The following is a 16,127-nucleotide window of genomic DNA, read 5'->3' as shown; positions in this document are numbered from 1 at the left end:
TGTAGAGAATATGTGGGGCAAGAAATGCCTTGAGGGTGGGAAAGGCAGGGGGAGGTCAGACAGAAATAGAATAATCCAGCAGGCAGGCATGGAAGCTGCTAGCTTTGCCTGGTGTGATTAGCAATGTGAGGGCTTTGCAGGACTAAAGACAGATGGCCTCTACATCCACGCTGATACTCGTGGAGGAGGGAGGAGGAAGAGGAGGGTCTGATTGCAAGAGTTAGCCTACTGACACTGCCAAGGAGACAGATATATGGGCCACAGGCAGAAGGCCTAACATGATGGTGGGTCAACAGTACTCATCCTAATTCAGCTGCTGTGAGCCACATTTAACTCAGTTGTGGCATAATTTTTGTCTTCAGAGAATACACACACACACACACACGCTGATATGCACTTTTCCATGCTGGCATGTATTTCTAGGTGGGATTACATGAGCCCACAGGGGAGGGGCCAGATTAACCCCCCTGGAGTGGCAGAGATAAGGTTCTCTAAAGACAAAAATTATGCCACAACTGAGTTAAATGTGGCAGGCAGCAGCTGAATTAGGATGAGTACAATGGTACAACACACACACACACACACACACACACATAAATTAACAGTATCAGAATCTGAGCAAGAAACCTGCTATTAACAATTATGAAACTGGAATGATTCAGGGTACAACATCCCCTAACAAATACAAAGATGATTAAGCAGCCAGTCTTTTGTCTCATACAAGCAGTACTGCTGACTTTTTTTATGGAAAGCTGTGTCCAGACGTACATAATAATGTCAGTGGTAGTGAGCCTTCTGTGGCAATGTGCTCAAATTTTGTTCAGACATACAATTTTATCTTAAGGATCAAGATTAGGGGAAACCAATTCTTCCTGTTTGCAGCCAAAGCCACATATGCGCACAGCACTGATGGCCTGATCCCATGCGATGTCCCAAGGCTACTTCTCCCTCCCACGTCAGAGCAGTTTTGTTCAACTTTTAAAAAATGATTGTGTGTGTGTGTGTTTTAAACATATGGGGCAAGGAACAAACCGTAAATGCATTCCCCGTGTTCCAGACATTGAGAAATTGCAGGCAAAGTGCTACAGCAGGGATGGACAACATGGTGCCCACAGGCTCCAATGCTCCCGTGGACACCTTTCTTGCTGCTCGCCAAGATGCCCTCCCTTTCCCACTTAAAAAACAAAAAAAACAAACACATTTTCAACTGGCAGCTGGGATTGCTGTGAAATAGGCTTCTGCTGGTGCTGAAAACTGTGGGTTCAAAGGAATTGTTTAGTGAATTGGGGCTCAGACTTCATCTCTGCCTTGTACACAGTCTTTGGGGAGGTCACTTATCCTTCTGTGGAGGTATTAAGGACAGTGTCTCAAATTGCCAAATAATATGCCCACAGCCCAAAAGGGTTGCCTACCCCTGTGCTGCAGGGTTTCGTTAGAGGAGAGCGGCTGGACATATAGCATGTCCTTGAAATGTGGCTTTACTTACAAATATGTAAGCAGAGCACAGTAAAGTTAAACACACCGTGGTACATTAAGGGTGCAATCCTATGCATGTTTAGGCAGAAGAAAGTCCTGCAGCTTTGCTGGCTGGGGAATGCTGGGAGTTGTAGGACTTTCTTCTGTCTAAGCATGCATAGGATTGCACCCTAAGAAGCCTGTGATGGAACAGATTTTCCCTCTGATACTTGCTTGGTGTGATCCAGTCCCAGTGAGTGTAACTCTAGTTTTGTTCCATCTTTGTGATATGTTGGAGCATGCGGAAGTTTCCATCAGCTGCTTTGCTTTGGTGCCAGAAGGTTATGTTTCCATGTGCTGTTCTTAATAAAAAAGAAGCTGTTTATCATCATATCTGTGTCTGCTGAGTGCTGACCTGAGAACAGAATCTTTGGGGGCACAGAAGCCCCAGTAAGTACTCCACCCCAGGAACTGCAAGCGAAGAGGAAATATTACACTCACTCCTATGAGGAGAAATCACAGCCTACATCAGATTTCCAGAGAGCAATGTATGTACACGCCTCCTCCCCAAGAAGGCTGCATCCAGATTCCAGCGAACATCAGCTAGACATTCTCAATCTACATTCAAACTACTGTTTTTCATATAGTAGTAACCTCCAGAATTCTAGTCTCAAACCCCACCCCTGTTGGTGAATTGTCCATTAGGGGAAGCATCCAGGTGCATTAAGATAATAAACATTCTTTTTTCAGGTCTCTGACCATTGATTCACAATGATCAAGCTGGCCAAACTCACAACAGAACCTTCAGCTGAGTGGATGATGTACATGCTGAGCTTTAAAGAACAAGGCGGCAGAAAGCGCACTCGAATAGGATGGCCACCTTCATATTACCACAAAAGAGGACACAGATTTCATGTTACATATTTTTGTTAGAAGATCAGCGATGTCAAATCTGAGCTTTGGACCCAGTGCTTGCTTTGCTTTCGATATGTCGATAATATCTAGTTCAGGGGAGGGGAACCTCAGGCTTGGGGGTCATATCCAGCCCTCCTGGGATCCCAAGCTGGCCTGGCCCTCTAGGATTTCCCAGATGGCCATGCCCCTTCCCCTGGCCCCTTCCTCTTTCTCCCAGCCACCAATCATTTACTGGTTTCATGGCTTTTGTGTATTTTCCCTCCATTCTAAAAGGTTGAAATCTCTCTCATAAGGCTTAGCTACTGGCGGTAAGAGTTTAAAGCTAAAATGTACTGGCATTTTTCTCTTTTTTTGTCTTTTTGGCCCCACCCACTTTGCCTTCAGCCCCCCCCCCCCGGAATGTGGTCCCCAAGAACTTCTCCAGAATTGAATTGGGGCCTTGGGCTGAACCCCTGGTCTAGAACTTCATCTCCTGTCACTTATATTTGCCTCACTTCCTCGGGCTCCCTTCCTGAAAATTAGTTCAGGCATTTGGTCGTATATACTCTGCTATAAGCAGAGAACCAGTGTGGGGCAGTGGCTAGAGTGTTGGACTGGGAATCGGGAGATCTGGGTTCTAGTCCCTGCTTGACCACCGAAGCTCACTAGGTGACTTTGGGCCAGTCACAGACTCTCAGCCCAACCTACCTCACAGGGTTGTTGTTGTGAGGCTAAAATGGACAGGAGGAGGATTATGTATGCCGCTGTGGGTTCCTTAAGGAGGGGAAAAGGTGGGATATAAATGTAATAAATAAATAATCGTTCCTGCTAACACAAGTAATCAACTTGGTCAGTGTTTAACCTCTATGTTTAACCTCTTAGGATGCACTGCCTTAGGATGCACTGTAACCTATTTGTAATTATTGTCTCGAGTGGTTTGTGGGCTGATAGTACTCTAACTGCATGCCCATAGGTGTACCAATAGAATGGCTTCACTCCAAAAACCACTATTAAGAGCTTTCCCTCTCCTCCACCCCCCACCCCACCCCCTCTATATATGGGCTCTGTTCATTCTCTAATAGGGCTGTATTGGCATAAGCAATTGGATCGTCCTGTAAAATGACTATGCCAATGCATTTCTTGGATGCATCATGCTATAGTTTTAGGGTATTTCTACACCAGCCTAAATTCCTGCATTTAAAACGGGGCTTTCTGCTTCCATTTTAAATGCAGGAACACCACTGACTCCTCTTACATGCACTTCCTCCCCCTGCCCCTTCTCCCCGTATCTGAGTCTTCCATTATCTTTCATTGATCTCACTCCTCTTCTTGCCTCTAAGTCTTTTCACGGAGGAAACTGAAGCGGAACACAGGCGCGGCAATTTGATAGCTCATTATCTGCAATCTATTTAAAAACGGAACAAAGGGCATTTAGTGCAGGAGACGCTTTGAATGATCACGGCGTCATGTAAAGAGCCCGCAAACTTCCATGAAGGAGCAATCTCAATCGCAGGATAAAAGCTCAGTGTGATGAAGCCCTTAGTTATCCTGGCTGACAGCACTGCAAGACCGGAGCAATGGTAATCAGTTGGTTCACAAAATTGGAAGCTTGTTGTTGTAGACCTTCCCACCCCCACACAACATCCTGCCTGGTAAGTTGTCTCATTGGTTCTGCAACTGTAACCAAATGAGGTCAGAACTTAGCCAGAAAACGGATCATTCCAATAATATGTCACACTGTTTTTATATCTCCTGCAGCTGGTGCATCTTGAATTGCCTCAGTCTTGCAGGGGTCTGTTTTCAACCATTCCGCTATTAGTATGTGTAGACATGTGGCTTCTTTTTGTTTCAGTTGCATTTTTCCGTGTTTAATATTTTTGTCAATTTGATATTTTGTGAATTGCCTAGACAGCTTCAGCTATTGGACAGTACAGAAATGAAATAAATAAATATTTTTGTCCCCTTCATTGGCGCAGAAAGACCTGCAATTTCCTGTTATGGTCCCGCTCAGCCCCTGCATCATCACATCCTTCACCTATGATGAGGGTATAATCTGCTCTTATTTTCACTCCAGAAGGTCTTGTCTTCTCTGAAACACCTCTGGAGCTGGAATGATCCACACTGGCATACTGAAAGCCATCTGAACTGAAGAATGCTGCAAGGCAGTAAGCATGCTGAAGTTCTCATCCACTCTTCCATGCCAAAATCTATTATTTAAATCACAGACAGTAAAGCGGGGTGGGGGACCATTTTCGTCCTGTGGGCTGGGATGTCTGGGGCTGCACTCCAGCAAAGGGAGGGGTCATTGCCCAATGTGTGTGGAGCCACGGCTCACATGCACCCCTCCTCCCTCACATTTTCACACGTACACACGGACTCATCCACACACGCACCATTTTCACACATACACACAAAATAATCGGTCCCTACTCCACACGTTATCTGTGATTGGGGCAGACACAAGTTAAAATGATTAGTCTGCCATCACATTTAGTTTGGGCCTGAGACACAGCTTAGCAACAGAGAACCCAATCTGGCATTGACTGTATTGGACATTCTTGAGCAAGAAATGGGTTAAATTCAATTGCTTTAAAAGGGAAACATCATGCTAGGTTCCACAACAAAACATACAAGCAAGTTCTGCAGCAAAAACCGTATGGGCTGTTCTCTATCAACCCCTCTGATAGTTACGGCAATAAAAGGATTTGTTATAAAACAACAATCTGATTTGTTGCTTGCAGCATCCAACTCTGATGATCACAGAGAAATGAGGACAAGTGCAGAGATGATATATGTTGCTTCCCCCAAACCACCTATGTGGGATGCTTCAATCCCATGATGAAATTTAGCAGCAAGACAATGGCAGAGAAAGTGAGCGATTAGCTTAGGAAAGGCAGTTTGACAGAGTAATGTTTCCAACTAAAGCCACTTTCACCTCCAAGCTGAAATAGACACAAGTATAGCACTGGAGGATTTTTGACAGGACTCACATTCTCTGCAGCACTGATTCATACCCAGATGGTCTAGCATCTTCCAGAAAGCTTCATGCACAAATCCCTTCTATAGAATATAATGTGTCAAACGGCAAACAACTTTTGTGGGACTTTAAGCCCTTAAAAAACGGAATCAAAATGGAGCCATTTTTAACAGAGTACCATGGACCAATAGAAGCAGCAGCTAAGCGAAAATAAGCTTTTTTAAAACCACCCCCAAGAAGGGATAATGTTCTGCCTCCTTGGTTGTGCCAGTGTTAACTGAGTAAGGCAGCGGCTGGATAAGGACTACAGCACTTCTGCATACATCCCAGTAGGCATCCATGCTCCTCATGAAAAAGACTAATGACCTTTGTAAGTAATGAAGCGCCACGGCCATTTATCAGACGAGTCCTACAGGAAAGATACAAGGTGAATTTATGTTCTTGCTTCATACTAAGAAGGTACATGTCTGGAGAAAATGGGCAGGTAGTGTTAGGGGCCTTGGCACTGCAGCACCGATAGTGCACCAAGCATGCAATCAATAAAATTGAAGACTGAGCTGAAATGGGTGCATTTCATGAAGATGTTCCTCTCCTTTGAAATGTACCCAGTTATTTCAGCAATATTGGGGAGGGGGTGTGTGGAATGTGGCAAATATGTTTACTCATTCAGGGTGAGGCCAGGAAGCATTACCTTCCCTCTGATGTCATCACAGAGTCAATCTGTTTCGCTATGTGGCACTGTGATGTCATCGCAGTGACTACACGATGTCAGGGTTGGAACTGAGCCCATAGAGCCCCAAAGCAGCTCTGATTCTGAGGAAGAGCTACAACCCGTGGGAGAGGAGCCCGCTCATCTCTCAGAGGTGCAGCTGCAGGGAGAGGCCCCCCCTGCTCGCATTCCTGAGAGAGATAGTGACCCTGGCAGCGAAAGAGCGGGAGAGCGGTTGTTGCTAGACGCAAGGTGCCGGTGCAAAGAGAGGCGTGAGGTGGAGGGCGCCGAGAGGAGGTGCTCAGCCCGCTTGGCGCTACAGCAATGGCTGCGCCCTGATGCCCCATGGGTAAGGGGGGAGCCTCCCCTCCTAGCCCATAAGTTTCAGAGCTTTCCCACCCTTCTCCTCAAAACAGGGACCAACTGCGTAGATGGAGCTTAGGTTACCCTGTTAGAATACCCTTTGCAGTTCCTTGCTTAGTCGCTGGCAATTAGCATCTGAAAGAGCCATTAAGCTGTAAAGGAATAAAGCCTTGGGAGAATCCCTTTTGTCTGCATCTTGTTTGGGCTACTGGAGAGGGTTTTAAGAGGCAGCTAGGGCGCTCCTGACACACAATCTCTAATTGGCTGGATCATATACTGGATCATATAGCGAGCAAAAAGAAGAACTCTGTTTTTAAAACAAAATGACACCATAGCAGCTTCCAAGAGGGGACATGAATTAAGCAGTGTAAGAAAGGTAGGCTGTGTATGGGATCTTTCAGAAAATATTTCTCACATACACCCCCCCCACAAAAAAACCTTTTTTTATATTGAATCATTGGCCCAAAAAGTTTGGTTTGGCCATCATAAAATGTACCATTCAGAAGAAGCAGGACACTAAATATAAAACTATATATCACAAGTGTTAAAGGAGCGCAAAGAATTTTAAATGTTGTCAACAATCCATTGCCTACATTGTGCATTTGATTTTTCTTCTGCATTCTATTCTACATTAATGAGCATCGCTGTTGGAAATGTCAAGAAGCTAATTACTTTTGTATGTGGTGCCAGTGCAGAGCTGAGCAGATGTATTGAGCAATATTAACATCCCAACAAGGCATAAATTAAGTTTTGATCCAGTTGTTATTCTCTTAAACTATCTAAAAGATATTGGCGGTCATAGAGATAGATTGCTCCCATTAAACCTCTTAGTTTCAGCAAAGAAAATCTTTGCTTAGAAATTAAAAACGTCAGCTAAAACCAGGAACATATAATGAAATATGGGGAGTTTTCTATGTAGTGGAAAAAATAGCTTGTTTCATTGCAATGAAAAATGGTATTGTTACTGGGGATTAGTTTAGGGATATCAGGCATTTTTCCTTCGAATATAGTGGAATGGGTGAATATAGATACTACATGGTAGGGTTTTCTTAAAAACAAACAAAAAAGGCCTCATGACAAAAACACAGTTTTTAGTATCACATATGAAAATAGTCTAAAAGAATCTGCACAATCCCAATTGCATCAGACTATTCATCTTGTATCTATCTCTACAAAAAACATAGTTTCCAAGGAGATATTTTTCAGTTCTTGGTGGCTGGGTTAAATTAACTCTTTCAGTGTTCAAGAAATCTCTCCGCCTGACCATGCAACCAAAAGTATGCATGTCTAAAGATGAGGATAATTATCCATCTGGTTTCATTTTGCTGAAAGCTAAAAGGTATATTGGGGCAACAGTGGGGGATAACTGGGTGACACTGATGAAGCCATCTTGCCAGCAAATATACATATACACATACACAGTACAGATGACGCCAAGTATGCTGCTGGGTGCCAGTCTTCCCAACAAATTATGGCGAGAAGCTAATTCTGCAGAGAAGCTACCTACCTAAAGAACTGACTGCAATCAAGACCGCATATGAGGTATGGAGGAGGACACAACTTGGGTTGCAGAGCCTACGCTTATGACTCAGTAAAATTTGCCAAGCCCTTCACTTTCTGGATTCAGTCTGCTTGATTCAGCCACTTCTGGTAATATTTTCACAGTAGCCATTTTCTCTAGTACTGACACCATTCACTCACTGGTCTCCAAGAATCCAGAAAATCCAAAATCAGGAAAATATTCACCCCCAAATTGCTGTATTCCCATATTTCCCCTGTTGTCTTGCCCTGTTTTTGTTGTTGTTGTTGTTGTTTTTTAAGGTGAGATGGATGGCAAATGGGGAGAAGACCTTTCGCATATGGACCCCTGCTTAGGGAACTTGCCTTGCACCCAGTCTTATTTCTATTTGGTACTAGGCAAACATCCATTTATGTTCCCAGGCTTTTTAGCTTTTGAGAAGATGATTGTATTTTATAATACTACTGTTCATCACCTTGAATATCTCATAGAAAGGGCAAGGTATTTATGTTTGAAATTTTTTAAAAAATGCCTTTCCTATTGGGTACTCTGCTACTGAGGGCAATATTGGGAACTTCTCAAGTTTAGATGACAAGAATTTGGAAATAGATCCAAAGGGCTATGAATGCTGGATGAGCATCCCTGTATTTCGCTTTTCTATAACAGGTCTTTAAAAAAAGGAAAGAGGAACAAAATACTTGTGTGTTTGTATGTGCATGTGTGCGTATATTTACAACTATATGCAGCTTATATTTCACTTACCTTCTGCAATAAGAGAGAGCCAGAATACTTTGTGACAATGTAATATAAGTCCTCACCAAAGGCATCAGCCCAGGACTTCACTCTATGAAAGAAAGACAGACAGAAAGACAGACAGAATTATTAGTAACTCCATGTTTAACAGCTAACTAAGCAGGAATGACCTATCTGGTCATTCCAGATGCTACAATTTCCCTCTGCCAGCGTTGGCTCCAGATTTGGGCGTGTGCTTGAGCAAAACACCCTCATTGGAGCTCTCCCTGAGCTGGGCCCATGTCATTGTCACTACTGCCTATGTGCCTGCCCTTGTACGAGCCCAAGCACAAACTGAGCCCAAGCTGATGACACCAGGCTGCTCACATTGTTGTGTATGTCACAGAGTGACAGTATGTTCCCTACGAGAACAGTTGGTCAACACTTGATAATAGTGGGCAGCACGAGTTCTGGCCTCAACATGTGTCAGGCGATGTCCCTATCCAGTCAGTTAAACTCACATGCGATCCACATTTCCATCTAAATTAATCTTCAACTTTATTGATAACACAAACTGAACAGCAAACAACTAGTTAACTCATGGGGATCAAATACTTAGCTGACAAAGAAGGATGAGTGGAAGGTTGAACCATCCGACTTAGGTAAAGGGATGGGTGCTGTGAGAAGACAATGCAAGGCCAGGCCTTCTAGGCTGCAACTCGGAATGGCAGAGTATATGGCCAAAGGAAGGCTTTACTCCCATTAAGTAAAAACTGGCCAAAACAGGACTAGAAATTCTTCCGAGGAACAACTGATCAGTGCATGATAGCAGACAGCAACGCCTGATCAGTTGCTGACAGATCTATAGAGGGAAAATTAAAGCAGTTCTAAATGTACACAATAGGGGGAAGTATAACCAGGTCCTGGGATGGAACAGTGAGTGCAGCAGTCCGCTATGTGTCAGGTGGGGTGGCCATGTGCCCTCCTTTACAGCAGGAAGGGTGATATGAAGGACTGCCAGAGGACAATCCTCTATTTGAAAGCATCCTCTGCTTGAAGGGCTGTCTGACCCAAGTCCGATTTAAAGATTAAAATAAACATAAGAAGAGAGAACAGGACCCTCGAAATTGCCCATCGACAAGAAGCGCATGGACAGCAGACTAAGCAGGCACACAGGTTATCTGGTAACATTCTTTCCTGCTATGGTGAGATGTACTGCATTTCTATTTAAATTGCAGTAATTATTTCTAATTACTACTTTTTATTAATTATTTTTCATTTTAAAGCAAAATAGCCCCTTTCCCCAGCCACTGCACCACCCAAACTGAGCAGCTGTTCACTTTTAAAAGGAGCCCTTTCATTTTGCCGCAGCTGCTGCACTGCAACAAATTCAGCAGTGCAGCGGGAGCAGGCCCCAGGGGTGTCCAGGGGGGCAATGCAGCCTGCCCGACCCTGCTTTAGAGGGTACCAACATACGAAGACAATGATAAGATGGAAGCACGAGACCACAGACAGAGAAAATTTATGGGCTTTCTGAGGGGAACTGCATAAGTGCATCGGAATTGGTTTTCTGTTTGGACAAGGCCCATAAGCATCATGTTTCCAACAATAGTCAAGTAGATACCTCCAGGAAGTTCACAAGCAAGACATGAATGTGGAGGCAAGCCCCTGTTGTTCGTCCCTGCCATCAGGAAAACAGAGATACACATTCCTGAACATGGAGAGCCCTTTTAGGTATCGTAGCTAATGTCCTATCCGCCATTAATTTTCTTGTCCTTTTCAGAACCATCTATGCTAGTTGCCCCCACCATCATCTTGAACAAATTGCCCATTGGTTTCATTGGATCATCTTGGATTCTAGCTTTGTATGCAAGAAAAAAAAGTACCCATTCACTCACATGGTTCCTTATTTATCAGACCTCTGTCATATCCCCACCCAATGTCTTTCTCCCTTCCTCCAAAGGGAAAAAATGCAAATTCCAACCTTTCCATGTAAAGAAGATGATGGAACTTCCTCAGCCATTTTAGTTGCCTTTCTCAGTACCTTTTCCATTCCTTTTCCAGCTTTACGCTCTTTCTGAGATGGGTTAACTACAACTGTGCACAAAATTCTAAATGTGGTTGTACCATTTATTATATAGTGGCAAAGGTTAAACAGTATGATGCTCCCTCTCCATGAAGCACTCCCTTTTACTTTCTCCCTCTGTGTCCCACATATCCTTCCCATCTTCCTTTCTGTTGTTATCAGTAGGGCTAGTCTAATTTCTGCCAACCAGAAGAATTCCAGGCATGGCAGGAGCAATTTACAGCACAGACAGGAACAGGAATAAGAGATTTAAGAGGAAAGGGATAACTGGGAATAGCTATGCATTCTTTGCCATATATAATATGCTTTGCCATATTTTCACATTGTTCAGTAATAACTGGAGAAGAAAACAATAAGTTTAAAAAGGAGAAATCCAGAGAGTCTGTGACTTACATTCCTAGGCTCCAGTCCTGAACACAATTTGGCTGCTTAAATTCCTTGACTTCAGTAGGATTTAAGCAGTTCAATGGTGTGTAGGATTGCAGCGGAAATCTTCCAAGCCCCACAGTTTTTGAGGCTAGGTTCTTTGCAATAGTTATCCTTGGAGGCATAAAGCTGTTCATTAATTTTAATCAGTCCCAGAATACTGCATTGTGAATTGCTCCTTTCTTCCCTGTAACATACACCAACACACATATAAGATGTAGAAAGAAAGTGCTTATTTTTCTTACAAGATTCTAATCGACCGCACACTTGCTGCGGACCCCTGGAACACTCTATTATGAGCAATGGAAGGTTTGGTTGTAATAATGACTTCTTACCCATAGGTTTGTAATATAAATTGGGGCATATTCATATTGTCCTGGTCCAAGAGCGTAAAACAGACAAATTGAGAAAAGGATACCTTTTAATGTGTCTGTTTGTCAAGGATGCACATGATCCTGCAGTCTAACTGAATGGCTCAGAAGTAGAACTACAGCTGAAACTAACATGTGCAAGTATACAAGATTTGCCAGAATTCCCAATTTCACTACTCAATTTTTTTATTTGAATTTGACCTCAAAGGTCAACACTTGAGTACTTTAGAATTGTTGGCATCTCACCAAATGTGAAATACCATAACCGGTTGGCTGTCAAATACTGACACATCCTCAGTAATACATGGTAATACTTATCAAATACTAAATATCGTTGTATGATAACTCTTAAATACAGTCAAATACTAAATATCACTGCATGCCCATTATTAATTAATGCTGGCAAAAACTAAATACCACTCTATGGCTGCAATCCTATGCATGCCTACCTGGGAGTAAGTAACATTGAACTCAATGTGGCTTACTTCTGAATAGCCATGGATAGGATAGGATTGTACTGTATGTCAGCTGTTAAATACTGAATGCCATTACATTACATGTCCATATGAAATACTCTCAAACATTACTGGATGTAAAATGTAGATATAAAATATTAGATGAATATTAGATGACTATCAAGAGAAGGGCACCACAAGCCGCAGCTGTGGCTTGAATATTCAAAATGGCCACACATGCCCACACGTGCCACAGCTCACTGCGGTTTAAATAAGCCACACTGGGCTGTTCAGTCATGTGAACCAGCCCTCTGTGTATAGGTGTTGTTGCTGTTGCTTTCAGTGGGGACGTATTCAGTAATGTGGATCTCACCTACAAAAGCCAGATTTGGGGTTAGCAATGGCAATCTGGTGGCCTACATCTATGCTTCCTCTCCCTCACACCACTTTTAGTAACAGTGATAAGGGGGGGAAAGACAGCAACTTTACCGAGTCTGCTTGGGGCACATAAGGAGGAGGTGTGGGATGGGGGAAGGCTTGCAATAGAGGTAGAAGGAAATGGAATGAGAGATGGAATGGGAAGGGCAGGAGGAAGAGGGATTACAAACGGACTATCCTTTTCCCTCTACCCTGCACATTAAAATTTATGAACAATTACCTAATTAAAAATAAAATAACAGGCTAAAGTGTCCTCAGGCTGCTCATAAGTGACATTTCCCCTACATGGTGAAAGAGGCTGCAGCTCAGTCAGAACCAAGGAGTGATCTCATCTAGCCTGGAGATCTCCCTCAAGTGGAGATAGTGGCGATATTCTTGCATGGAGAGGCCAGGTTAAACAAAATCAGGAGCCAAGGGCCTTCATTCCATTATCAGCTTTCCCAAACTATTACATTTGCTTCAAGATCCTCTCAGATAACCCTCCAACCAACCTGCCCTCCAGTCAGCCACCTACAATTAGGCCCTGAGGGAGGGGTGCTGGGTTTGTTGACAGAATCTAAGCATTTAAACCCACTACTTAAGGCAGGACTGCAGCATTTTTCTCTGCTCTAGGCCTTGGATGCCAAGGCTCAAAACCTTCTTTCCAGCTTTCTAGGTTTTTAAGACGGAAGATAAGGAGGAAGCAGAAAAGGGAGGCAACCACCAGGACCACACTGTGGAAGCTTTTAGGGAAATGATTCTTTGCAGAGAGGAAATTGAAGGAGCACTGCCCGCTACTCTCTCTATAGAAACATGTATGAAAAAGAATATATTACTTTTTTATTTATGCATTTATTTTATTTATTTAAACCATTTCTATCCTGCCCTATATCATTAAGGTCTCAGGGTGGCGAACAGATAAAATCAATTTAAACAGTATAAAACAATAAGTAATTTAAACACCTAAAAACATATTAAACCATTAAACAAGCTAATGTTAGAAATGTGATCAATGATTTACCCCAGTAAACCAAGCAGTTGGGTTGAAAGCAGATATTTTATCTGCCCATTAAGAACTGTGGCCTCAGATTTAGTATTGGGTGTTTGTTTAAATATATCAAGTGTTTTGAGCTTGGAGGGTTTCTTACATTTATTTCTGTTGACCCTCAAGCTGACCTATTAGTTGTTTCCCTGATCTGTCCAAATCTGCCAGGCTTCACCCCCTGATCCACCCCTGTGTCTGACCAGAGGCCAGTATTTTTAAAGTTCATATATTGGCAACCTTACCCTGCAGCCTGAATGTAGAATTTTATACAGTGCTCCCGTAACTCTTTTCCTCTTTTATTTTGGTACACTAAGAGCAGGTATGGACGCTGCAGTTCCACACAGACAAATTCTTGGCTTACTCCTGGGGTGGCTGACGGCGCAGGACCATAACACCCAAAAAGGAGGTTGTCGGGGAAGTTGTGCAGGCTGTATGAGCACCTAAAGGTTGTTCAAATTTCCTGCACACTACCCTGTCCAAAAAACGTACACCAGAATATTGGTTTGTAATACGACAGGAACTACTGTGAGTGAGTAAAATGTGTAAATGTGTACATAAGGTGAATGGGAGTTTCCAAGTCATACCCAGCACCAGATTCAGCATGAGTGTACATGTGAGAGTGCCTACAGCACATGCATATGTATTTTACATTTATATCAAGCAATATAAAAAGTGGATGGTGGGGTGGGCAGTTTTCTCCATGAAGGGAGAGAGAGGGCATAGGAGAGGATGCACAAGATAGTAATAGAGGTAATTTGGAGGAGACAATGGGTTAAGCCACGTGGACGAGGGGGTCAAGGAAAAGGGTAGGCCACTTACGTTTCGAGGGGTATCTTTGTCTGGGACCTGGTGAAGGGCAAGAGGCAGCTGAGTGAGAGAAAAAGCTGCAGGAAGCCACCTGGCAGCATCCTCCACACCAAAACTATCAGCAGTGAGATCAGTTGCATAGACACAGAGATTCTTGAGCAGGTTTCTCTTTCTTAGGAAGGTCCTGGCATTAAGTAGGCAGGCCCCAGCATGGTGCTCTGCTGGGGTGAAAGTGGGAGACCAAAGGCCTGGAAATATCTACACCTTCGCCCTATTCTTCTTACGTTGCAACATCACTTTTTCTTCCCACCTCTTTCCAAACGGGTCACAACTTCCCAAGGGGACCAACATCTGAAATTCCACAAAAGAATGTGCTGGGTTCAGTTAGATGGGGCAACTCCAGGAAATCCACCAGCCCACAGCTGTGAAGGACAACAGAGTCCAGCTTCCATGCCTGGCAAGAATGGCAGACTAGCAGGGGAACTCTGCAAACAGCAGAAGCAGCAGTATCTACTGCCAGCCTTTTAATCCCCTCTCAGAGCAGCAACAGCAGCAGATTTAGGGAATTGGAGTGGGATAAAATCAGCCAGGATTACTCTGATTTCTGAAGTCAGGCATCAGTCCGTCCAATCAGAGCTTGAAACTAGCCGACTTTAAAGGGACATGGCACCACGACTTCAAAAATAAAAAAAGCCTCCTGACCTTTGATCCCTGCAAAGCAGCACTTGCTCCCGATATCACAGAGGGCATCAGCATGCTTGCCTACCATCTTCCCCACTCTGCCCTCCGAATCCAATTTACTTCTTTGTTTGTAGCATTTCCCCCTATTTGGGAGTATTAATTATACTGAGCCAAAAATCTGGTCCTCCATGAGATGCATACAGTCCCAGGGAGACCAAAGGAGAGGATTTAGATAATGGTGATAGAAACTGATCTCAGCTACCCACTACATCAGAAGTATAATTTCATTTCATTTATTATATTTCTATACCACCCCATAGTGTTAGATAAAAAAAAGGTCCTTGCTTTCGGTTTAGAAGAAAAGGATGCCAGGCAGGCAACAGTGGATCCAACACTATTTTATTGAACGTTTTGCAAAACGGGTGCAGAGCAGTCTGGACCCCGAGACACATGTGCAAAAGCCTTTGATACCATATCACTTCTATTGTTCTTGCCAGTAACCAATGAAACAGTCAGTACATCAGCTTACCAAGTCAATAGCCAATAAACAGTCAGTATCAGCTTACCAAGCCGTTAGTCATGAGCGCGTCATTATGGTTCTCCTTTTGGCTCCGCCCACACTTTTCCTGCCACTCGGGCTCCTACGTAACTGAGGCGCCAACGGTTATGGAGTCTCTTTTTTCTAACAATTCCCTCCTTTAAGTCTTTACTCACGTCTTAAAGTGTTTAAAACGGAGCCTCTTTATTGGTACAATAAAGCAAGAGCATCTGTTTTGACAGAGCGGTTTCTATCAATCGCTGGGATAAGCCTCTAACACAGGGGATAATGCAACAACCAAATAATACCAGAACTCCTACTACCACTACAAGCGAGATAAGGATTGAGGCTGCTAGGTGTTCCCATTTTCCAAACCACTTTTCTAACCAGGCGGTCACGGGGTTGTTAATCCCCGAATTCTCGGCTAATTCTTCAGACAAGGCGTTGAGGCCCTGCAAAGCCCTTGTTACCGTGCCACCTGGGGCAGTGTTGTTAGGGATGAAGGTGCAACACCGTCCACCTAGCATGACACAACCCCCCCTTTTTCTGCTAACATCATATCAAGAACACGCCGATTTTCCCAAGCCATTTGGCTGGTGGCATCTAGCTGCTCAGCCAATCCTTTTACAGCATCTTGGGTATAGTTTATAAA

At 43.6% G+C, this 16,127-nt stretch overlaps 1 protein-coding gene across 1 annotated transcript in view; it reads right to left on the bottom strand.

Annotated features, from left to right (window-relative positions):
- CACNA2D4 (calcium voltage-gated channel auxiliary subunit alpha2delta 4) overlaps positions 1-14,396 on the bottom strand; it is a 204,852-nt gene extending 190,456 nt beyond the window's left edge. The window contains exons 1-2 of the mRNA XM_084809309.1: positions 14,269-14,396; positions 8,680-8,761 (exon numbers count right to left, since the gene is read on the bottom strand). Coding sequence (XP_084665435.1) covers positions 8,680-8,761; positions 14,269-14,396 — 210 coding nt within the window. The remainder of the gene's footprint in view (positions 1-8,679; positions 8,762-14,268) is intronic.
- Between the last annotated feature and the right edge of the window lie 1,731 nt (positions 14,397-16,127).

This window comes from Heloderma suspectum, chromosome 7, assembly GCF_057233095.1.
Source record: "Heloderma suspectum isolate Gila_16-S chromosome 7, 16-S_ref, whole genome shotgun sequence".
In the NCBI taxonomy this organism is placed as follows: domain Eukaryota; kingdom Metazoa; phylum Chordata; class Lepidosauria; order Squamata; family Helodermatidae; genus Heloderma; species Heloderma suspectum.
Note: the sequence above shows the minus strand (reverse complement) of the source record. Positions and strands in the feature narration are given on the sequence as shown.